The 10726-nt window shown below is 35.9% G+C and overlaps 1 protein-coding gene across 1 annotated transcript in view; it reads left to right on the top strand.

Moving 5' to 3' along the window:
- The window catches only part of GLRA3 (glycine receptor, alpha 3), a 95126-nt gene that overhangs the window by 55145 nt on the left and 29255 nt on the right, over positions 1–10726 (top strand). The window contains exon 4 of the mRNA XM_010840261.1: positions 1025–1239. Within this exon, the coding sequence (XP_010838563.1) occupies positions 1025–1239 (215 nt within the window). The remainder of the gene's footprint in view (positions 1–1024; positions 1240–10726) is intronic.

Below are 10726 nucleotides of genomic sequence, written 5' to 3'. Positions count from 1 at the left end.
CCAAATATCAAAATGAATCCATCACAGGTATACATGTGCTCCCCATCCTGAACCCTCCTCCCTCCTCCCTCCCCATACCCTCCCTCTGGGTCGTCCCAGTGCACTAGCCCCAAGCATCCAGTATCGTGCATTGAATGTGGACTGGCATCTCGTTTCATACATGATATTTTACATGTTTGAATGCCATTCTCCCAAATCTTCCCACCCTCTCCCTCTCCCACAGAGTCCATAAGACTGTTCCATACATCAGCAATACAGTATACTAACGCATATATATGGAATTTAGAAAGATGATAACAATAACCCTGTGTACGAGACAGCAAAAGTGATGCTGATGTATGTTTTGTTATTTTTTATTGTATAAGTTTTATACTTTTTGTTAACTTTATTTCTAAATATTTTATTTTATTTGGTTCTATCTAAATGGAATTGTTTTCTCAATTTAATTTTTGGATTATTCATTGCTAGTGTACAGAAACACAATTGCTTTTTCTATACTGGTAGTGTATCTTGTAACCTTGATGAGCTTTTCAGCTCAAATAGATTTTTAATGAGTTTTTTAGGATTTTCTAAATACAAAGTTAATGGCTTCTGCTTACAGAGATAGTTTTGCTACTTACTTTTCAATCTAAATGCCTTTTTTTTTTTTTTTTTGCCTCATTATCCTGGCTAGAATCTCAAGGTACAGTGTTTAAAAAAAGGTACAAAAACAGACATAAGTCATGGGAAATAATAGACTTTTTAGTACCTAGACAACTATGAAGTGCTAATAAAATATGAAGTAATAATTTTATATATTATTCCTGAAATAGAACACTTTTCTATTACATTGCTTCTAGATGCCAACATACACATAAAAAAAATATTTTTCAGAAACCAATTTGCATATATGACTTAGGACCCCATTTCATTATAACATTATAATGTTTAAGGCAAAATTATTATGAAAGCAACATTGTGACCTTTGATGCAATAGTGAAGACCTGTTTTTACCAATTGCTGCATTTATTTTGCAACCCATCAGGAAAGTTTACATGTATAGAAGTGCGATTCCATCTTGAACGACAAATGGGCTACTATCTGATCCAGATGTACATTCCAAGCCTCCTGATTGTGATTCTCTCCTGGGTTTCCTTCTGGATCAACATGGATGCTGCCCCGGCCCGGGTAGCCTTGGGAATAACCACTGTGCTGACCATGACCACACAGAGTTCAGGATCACGGGCTTCCTTACCAAAGGTGAGTGCCCTGAAAGGGCAGACACTCATGCATGCACTCATTTGTATATGTGGCATTATTTTTGCCAGATCTTTTTCAGTGTATTTATAGTTGGTCTCTGATTTATGACAGTTCGACTTAAATTTTTTGGACTTTTGTATGGTGTGACAGTGACAAGCATTCAGCAGGAACCACACCTCCAGCCTTGAATTTTGATCTTTTCCTGGCCCAGTGTTGCATGGTATCTGCTCTCAGGATGCTGGGTTATGGCATCTACAGCACCCATCAGCCATGTGACCAGGGGAGTAAACAGTGGATACACTCACAACCCTTCTGTACCCAGACAGCCATTCTGTTTTTTACTGACAGTACAGTATTCAATAAGTTACATGAAATAGTCAATACTTTATTATAAAATGTTGGGAAGATCCCATGTAGGAGGAAATGGCAAGTCATTCCAGTATTCTTGCCTGGAGGATCCCAAGGACAGAGGAGCCTGGTGGGTTACAGTCCATGGCATCGCAAAGAGTCAGACACGACTGAGCATCTGAGCACACAGGCTTTGGGTTCGATGATTTTGCCCACTAAGTGTTCTGATCATGTTTCAGGTAGGCTGGCATAAGCTATGACATTCATAGGTTAGGTGTATTAAATGCTTTTTCAACTTAAGGCTATTTTCAACCTACAGTGGGATTATCTGGATGTAACCCAATCATAAACTGAGGAAGATCTGTATTCATCACCAGTTTTTAAAGTAATATATAATCGAGGCAGAAAAAAATTATAAAACAGAGACGTAGGTGAAGGAAAATATTCTACCAAACAATGACATCTCTTATCCATAGTTTGTGTTATGACCCCCAATTATTTAAACATCAATAATACTCTTATGCTCGATAGAATTTATTATTTATAGATTTTTAAATATTTAGAAGTATATCAAACTTGCATGTAAGTTAAATCTATAGATTAAACGGCAGTATATGACTCCACTGTATAGATGTGTCATAACAATCTATGCACTCTCTATTAGGACTAATACAATAATGAACATGTATATAATGATTGTTATATACATGAATATATATGTGCAAATGTGTACACACACATATACATACATGAATATATAACTCTACATGCATTTTGTATTATTTTCTTAGTTTTAATTCTTAGAACTGGAATTGTTGCACTGATAGCTGTATGCATTGATCTGTATTGCCAAATTCCCCTTGAGAAAAATTTATAGCAATTATACTCTCACAAGTATTGTATGAAAATGCCCGTAGTCTTACACCCTGGGCCAAATACAGTGTTTACTTTTTTGTACGTGTGTTTGCTTTGGCTTTTGAGCAGCCATAGGTCAATAAAAAGAAAAACTTATCTAATACATAATATTTCAGTCTGTGCTGAGCTGCCAGAATTAAAATAAAACTATTCCTGTATGAGGTTTGTAAAAGACCCAGTACTGTTTTTTTTTAAAGATGTGGTGAAATAAAACATAGAAGTCCTTTTTATCCATTTAGTAGCACAGCAACAGAAAATTATTTTCTTCGCCTAAATGGTTCCTAAGAAAGAAATTTCTACTGTCTAAATAAAGTAATCCTGTCTGGCCTCCAATAAGCTCCACTATTCTTTTCATTACAATGATGTACATTAATGTAAAAAAATCGTATTAACTTTTCTTGTATGTTTGATGCTATTTTCCCACCATGCCAAGTAAATTATAAATCTGCTGTCATGGCTTCCTTTACGCCTTACTATGAATTGCATCTCTGACTAATTTATTCAGTTAAATATCTAAATAAGTAAAAGTTGATGGCAAAATATTTTATCATTAAAAATGTTACTTACTATTGAAAGAATTAATATTTAGCAATGCTCACTCTGCCTTGCTAAGATTGAATGGTTGTCTTTCAAAATAAGGTTCACTTTTATTAACATATAATTGTATTTTCAAAATAATCCATATCAACTAGTGTTTTATAAAATATCGTCCAAGTGAAAACTGTAAATCTGCTTATAATATTAGGTGCTTATTTATATACGTATAAATGTCTCAAGGGCTCTGAGTAATAGTTGAAGTTCCATAGTCGATTTGTAAATGAAATTACCAGTTTACTCATTGATTTTCCTCACTGAGCTAAACAGAAATGAAAGCTCATTCATTCTATAAGTTGTTATCCAGAAAGTGGGGGTACTTAATGATCTGTTTAAGGAAACTACAAATTCTATGAGGCACAGCATAAACACATCTGGATAAAGAGATTAAGGCAGAATTAGGAGAGCATGAAGGGGTGGGTGGATGAAACAGAAATAAAGAAAGAAAGAAATTAAAAAGAAACAGAATGAAGACATGAGGGTTTGTTTTTTTTTTTAAAGGAAGAGAGGTCTGAGATGACTTCATTCTTTTTCTCAAGAAATTTTGTTAAAGGCATTAATTTCATCATGATCTCAGGGAAGGAGTAAATTTTCAAGTATGAAGTCAGTTACATTACATACATAGATGTATACAAAGTCTATCTCTCAGATCATAGAGACACTGGAAGTATGATAGCAGATTTATTTTTGACCCATAAAAAAGAATTGATTAGCAAACAGATATCTTAAGAGTTAGTAATTATCTTAGCCTTTGTGATATTTAAGGCACTACTTATGTGCAGCAGTTTGTACATTGGAATTCAGTATGGCATACACTGAAGTCTGACAGTAAACAAAAATTTTCCTATTGAATGAGATCATTCAAAAGGGTAGAATGTCTCTTAAAAAAATGCACTCCTGATATTGTGATTTGGAAAGGCAAAGGGCAAGGGCTCACACTGGATTTAGGAATAGAAGTGTGAAACCATGCCCCTTAGGATCTGCTATTCTCACCCTCACAAAAGAACCCTCAGATGCCTGAAAATCTTGCCATGGAAACATCCACCATTCTCCTGCTGATGAAATCTAGGAAGGAGGAAAGCAAAATTAAATTCAGGAAAACAATAGGGGATTATCAGATGTGGGAGGAAGAAATGATAAATCACTAATTTATGATCATCGCCGAGTGTTTTGTCAGGCTCTGTGCCAGTACATGTCCTGTAGATAAGAAGGAGCTTGGAAATATGTCAAGTAAAAGTCAAAGTAGAAAATCTCTGAGAATGCTGACTTGAGTCAGCACCTCGTGAACTATAGACCTGAGATTCCTCTCTGAAATTTCCTGTTGCACTGGCCTCAACAGTCTCATAAATTAGGAGTATGATAGCCCAAAGCAAGAAAACTCCTGTGATTCATTTCTTGGAGCTTGGAGCAATCTGGCATTTCCGCAGTGCCGGCAGTAGGTGGCCAGAAGAGGGTGACAACGCATCCTACTGCCAGCAATTTTTCAAAGTTAGAAAACTTTAGGAATGCTTCCTAACATGATTTATTTGGAGTAGAATGAGTGAGGAAAAATGGTGGTGATCACAGAGCCAGGTCATGGAGGGTTTTATAAAACTTGGTAAGCATAAAGCTTATTTTGGATGGATTTTGGAAGGATTTTATTGAGAGGAGTGATCACTGTCATTTCTATGTGAAGATCAGATAGAAGAGGTAAAAATGGAAGCAGAGGTGCTACCATGAAAATGATAGTTCAGAGCCGAGGATGATGTGGCTAGGTTGCTAGCTGCAGAGATGAAGCATCGCAGGCGGAGTTAGAAAGATGTAGGTTTTTTTTTTTTTTTTTTTAGAGAAAATATATTTGCAGGTGAAAGAGACAGGATTTGCTTCTGAACTGAATTTTGAGGATTGAGGGAGAATCAGGAGTCAAAAGTGGCTTTCTGCTGGGTAATGGCATGCAGTGGTAATATTTACTCATGAGGAAGGTCAAAGAGGTATTAGTTCTATGGTTAAGCATGTTAACTTTGAGATGTATATGATAGCCACATTGAATTGTCAAAAAGTCAGAACTTCCAAAGTTCTGACCAGGGACATGCAGGCCTAAGACTTCAAGGAGTGAACTACAGATTGATAGGGAAGCAGACCAGAGATGATTCTTGTAAGAGCAAATGAAAGTCCAGAAAGAGGAGGAAGTATATTCAAAGTATATTTTAGTGTATATACTGTATATTCAAAGTATCTTCCCTCCTTTCTTCCTCTAGGACTCTGTCTCCCTCATGCACAAGGAAAGGTTATACAGCTTAGTCACAGCCTAGACCCGCTTACCTCAAAACCCTTCTCACAAACTCTTTGAGATTACCAACATTTTGTGAATTTTTTTTTAGATGTGGAAAAGCAATACTCCTTGGGAGAATTAGATTTTAACCCAGGTGAAAGAGAGAGTAGTAATAGTTATTAAACTATTTTGAGTATATATTTGATTTATACTAATATGTTGTTAAGATCTTGACAGGGAATTATTCAATATATTTTTTATTCAGTATTGAGATGGGTAGGAATAAAGGAAATAATAAGAGGGACAAAATATAATTTTAATTTATAAACTATGATTCTAGAAAGAACTGCTTTAGGAAACTCCAGGAAAGTCTAGGTATACAGTGGTATCTTCCCTTATTCAGTCTGTCTGTGAAACCCACCAGGAGTAGGTTTTTGAGAGGATAGTCTATCTTTTACATATTTTTATCCTCAGAATGTGATACACCTCTATAGAGTAAATGTGAGTTTTTAAACTTTGCTTAGTAGTTAACTTAAAAAGCAAGAATATGCCATTTTTTGTCCCTCTAAAAAGAATGTAAAAACTCAGTTGAATTACTTTTTATTTATGAAGAATCATATGTACCCCTGAGAATCACCAAATTAATGAAAAAGGTATTAAATATTGCATGTATCTACCTTGCAATATAATAAAAACAATGGTTCTAGAAAACATCACAATAGCTTTCATATTAACTTTTATTCTTCTTGAAATCATCAACTATAGAAGTGATTACTATAGTTGATGATTAGATAATATAAATCTAACAGATATCTGAGCACCGCAGATACTTTTGAACTGTGGTGTTGGAGAAGACTCTTGAGAGTCCCTTGGACTTCAAGGAGATCCAACCAGTCCATTCTAAAGGAGATCAGCCCTGGGTGTTCTTTGGAAAGAATGATGCTAAAGCTGAAACTCCAGTACTTTGGCCACCTCATGTGAAGAGTTGACTCACTGGAAAAGACTCTGATGCTGGGAGGGATTGGGGGCAGGAGGGAAAGGGGATGACAGAGGATGAGATGGCTGGATGGCATTACCGACTCGATGGACGTGAGTTTAAGTGAACTCCGGGAGTTGGTGATGGACAGGGAGGCCTGGCATGCTGTGATTCATGAGGTCGCAAATAGTTGGACATGACTGAGCAACTGAACTGAAATGAACTGGAGTTATTTATAATTGGATACCATGATTATGTGGATACACGGAGGTCTATTGGCATTACACTGAAAAGGCAGGGGATGGGAAGGAAAATAAAGTATTCGTATTCACTATTGCCATTTCTAACTGGTTCTCATTCTCCTAAAAAAAAAAAAAAAACCTACCCTGCAGTTATAAAGGAGAGTACATTGTAAATATCAGCAGTAATTAAATGGGGAGAGGGGTTGTATAGTAATCAGGTTTTCCTATTGATAACTATTACTGTTGATAATGTTTTGATTCTCACTATTTGAATATAAGATTCTAATATTGGGTCTTCCCTGGAGGTCCAGTGGTTAAGATGTTACCTTCCAATGAAGGGGGTGTGAACTCTGTCCATGGTGGGAGAGCTAAGATCCCACATGCTTTGGGGCCAAAAAACCAAAACATAAAATAGAAGCAGTATTGTGACACATTCAATAAAAACTTAAAAAATGGTCCACATTAAAGAAAAAAAAATCTTTTGAAAAAAGATTCTAGTATCTATTCAAAGTATAGTTAACAAAAATTACTTCAATCAAGTTCAATATAAATATGATACAAGTGGGCTCATTTTTAATTCATTAACATCACACAATAGTTATTAAGTATATTTAACTTTATAATACAGTATTTGATGTGAGTAATATATTTAATTTAAAAGTATTTTCATTGAATATGTTAATAGTTTTTTTTCCCTGCCTTATTCCTGTAGGAAAAAGAGAAACAAAAAAGGTGCAAAAATTAAAAAAATTATTTACTCCTGCCCTTTCTTTTAAAAGCAAAAGATATACTACATACAAATGGTATACAATTTTATTACTGTATTTTCTGTCTTCAGTAAATAAGTAATTCCTAAACATAGGTAGATCCCATAGTAAGAATCAGTTCAGTTCAGTTCAGTTGCTCAGTCGTGTCTGACTCTTTGAGACCCCCATGAATCGCAGCACGCCAGGCCTCCCTGTCCATCACCAACTCCCAGAGTTCACCCAGACTCACGTCCATTGAGTCAGCGATGCCATCCAGCCATCTCATCCTCTGTCGTCCCCTTCTCCTCCTGCCCCCAATCCTTCCCAGCATCAGAATCTTTTCCAATGAGTCAACTCTTCACGTGAAGTGGCCAAAGTACTGGAGTTTCAGCTTTAGCATCATTCCTTCCAAAGAAATCCCAGGGCTGATCTCCTTCAGAATGGACCGGTTGGATCTCCTTGCAGTCCAAGGGACTCTCAAGAGTCTTTTCCAACACCACAGTTCAAAAGCATCAATTCTTCGGCGCTTAGCCTTCTTCACAGTCCAACTCTCACATCCATACATGACCACAGGAAAAACCATAGCCTTGACTAGACGGACCTTTGTTGGCAAAGTAATTTCTTTGCTTTTGAATATGCTATCTAGGTTAGACATAACTTTCCTTCCAAGGAGTATAGTAAGAATAGAAATTGAAAATTGTCTCTGGTTCTATATTTGATCTTAGTGCTTACAATTTAGGCTTACTAGGTCTCATTAAGTTGAATTTAACAATCATCAAGCAGATCCTCTGTGGATGACATAGAGACAGAGCCATGACATAAGTTCTTAAATCTGATGGCACAATTTGGAGAAAATATATGATCAAATCACAAAGTTTAAAAATTTTTGAAATGACATAATGCAGGGGCTTTAACATCAAGCTAAGTTTACAAACAAAAGGTGTTTATGCAACTTGGAACCAATTTTACCCTATTTAATGTCTTAAACTCCCTTTTCTGTATTCACATAAATCCTATAGTCCATACCATGGCCCACCCTCCCCACCGACAGATAAATCTGATGTAAAACTGCCCCTTTGCCAAAGAAATAAAGAATTTGGTCCCCAAATCAGTGTTAGACATAGCTTACAAGTTTTATCTGTCTTCCTGATTTCTGATTGAAGTTAAATATGAAAATGTCAGATCTTGAGGTGTTGGGAAAAGGTATTAGAAAGGTATATAGGTATAATAAAGATGATGTTCTAGAAATACAAAACTTCCAGGGCAAGAATGCACAGGGGAGAGAAGTCACAAATATAATTCAAGTTTCCTTAAGCAGGTCACACACAAAAAATATAAACAAATGTCAGTAACAATGTGCACTTAAGTAGCATTTCTAGCAACATCTAGATTTTTTTGCTAGTCTTGAGAATCATGTCCTATAGAAAAGATGGCAGTAAAGCTCCCATAATTGAAGCGTAAGTCAGGGACGATGGAATGACCTTTCAAAATACCTTACCCTTTTTAATTGTGTTTTTCTCATCTGGTGATTGGAAAGATTTGTCAAGTTCATGACTTAGGATATAATGCAGTTCTGCCATTTCATTTCTTAAAGTAAAAGCCTTTACATGGCAAATAAAGACTCTATGCAAAGCATCATTCATTTACTAAGTTTATGAGGATTGTAATTAGTATGAACGTAACATGTAGGATTCTGCGGTTGTGAATTGCCCTCCAGGATGATAAACATCAGAGTTCACAAAATCTGTGTGATTCACCACCTAGAATTCCAAGAATACAGTCCTGCAGACAGTTCATTTTCTTTTTCAGTTTGCTTCATTTTACTTTAACACATAAAAAAAAGCTATTTTTTTTTCTTCATCTCTCTGGCTTTTAGTCTTAAATGAAACTCAAAATAATTTTGAAAATAATATAATACTTTTTCTATAAGCATTACTATATTCAAAATTCTTATACAGCTTTTACACTGGAAGAAATGAGGGATTAAGTGTAATACAATTTGGGTTTTACAGATCGAAAGTTAAATACCAATGTGATCGAAACAAACCCCCTAGGAAAAAAGCCATGACACAAGCAGGAAATTTTTCAGCATAACTCAGAAAAATACCTTTGAGCCGCTTGCCCATTTCACAGCCAGAATTACTCATCGGTTTGACAATTCAGAGGAACTGGGAGAATTTACCAGGATTGATCATCATCCAACGGATAATGAATCACCCTACTGAAAGGACTGTTTTAACTAATCAAAAGCAATATACTGTGATGTTTGTTATACCTCTTTCTCAAATTAAAAGCAAATTTGGACTGAGAGAAGAATTGAGAAAATGTTCACTGTCCTGGGATATTAACCTTGTAGAGTGCCTGCATGTTGGTTTGCATTGGATTTGGAGATTCACACCACTTTCTGGTTTAATCAATTTCTTATCCTTCAAAGCTGTGCTTCTTATAAGTGCAGTATATATTTCTATTTCAAGAAATTCTTGATTAATAGTAGTCTGGGTTATAACATAAATTAGTGAGTATAATTTGCTATAATTTAGTAGTCTGGCTTATAGTCTAATCAATATTTACCCATTCATGCCTTATCATCTACCTGCAGGACAGTATTTGTCCTAAGGCGATCCATTTGATCATTTCTATGCATGGTAAGATAAAGTTATGCATCTGGACAAGAAGCTTCTCAACTACAGCAGATGGTGCCATTCGTATGGTTTAGCTCAGTCAATGATCTTGTAAAGGAATGTAATCTAAAATTGTCGCTACTTAATTATCTCACCAAAAATTTGCCTTACATTAAATTGATTTATAAAGAATTGCCTGAGATACGTGCAAGCCATCTCTTGCCCTGAATCAAAGTGGAACACAACCAGTTGACTTTGGAGGGTGTATGCACACATAAGTGAACAGTTGGGTCTGGTGGAACTAGTAAGGGACAAGGATGAGTATTAACTGGTGAAGCGTGGCCCGTACTTGGAGGCACAGTCTTTTTCTTTTTTTTGAGACCCTGTGTAGTACAAGCACACCATTCCCATGCTTGAATTTGCCTGGCAGCCTGCCTGTCTTTATAATCTGAATAATCTATTACCTCTGCTAGATTAAATCAACACTTTAGAGCACTATCTGGACTCTTCTGTAACCTGCTTGTGACTAATTTTACTGAACTCTGACCTGACATGGTTTGAACAAATGTGGAGTTAAAGATCAGTACTGTTTTGTTTTGTTTTTTTTTTTTTTTCCTCTGTCGTCCTCTCATTACTTAACAGCTGCTCTCTCTAAAGCAGTGAGTTTTGCCCTCTAAAGCTGCTCTGTGAGCTGCCTGTGGCTCAGATCATGAACTCCTTATTGTCAAATTCAGACTTAAACTGAAGAAAGTAGGGAAAACCACTAGACCATTCATGTATGACCTAAATCAAAT

Source organism: Bison bison, unplaced genomic scaffold (genome assembly GCF_000754665.1).
Source record: "Bison bison bison isolate TAMUID 2011002044 unplaced genomic scaffold, Bison_UMD1.0 scf7180017864143, whole genome shotgun sequence".
In the NCBI taxonomy this organism is placed as follows: domain Eukaryota; kingdom Metazoa; phylum Chordata; class Mammalia; order Artiodactyla; family Bovidae; genus Bison; species Bison bison.
This window is presented reverse-complemented; position numbering and strand designations above follow the sequence as displayed.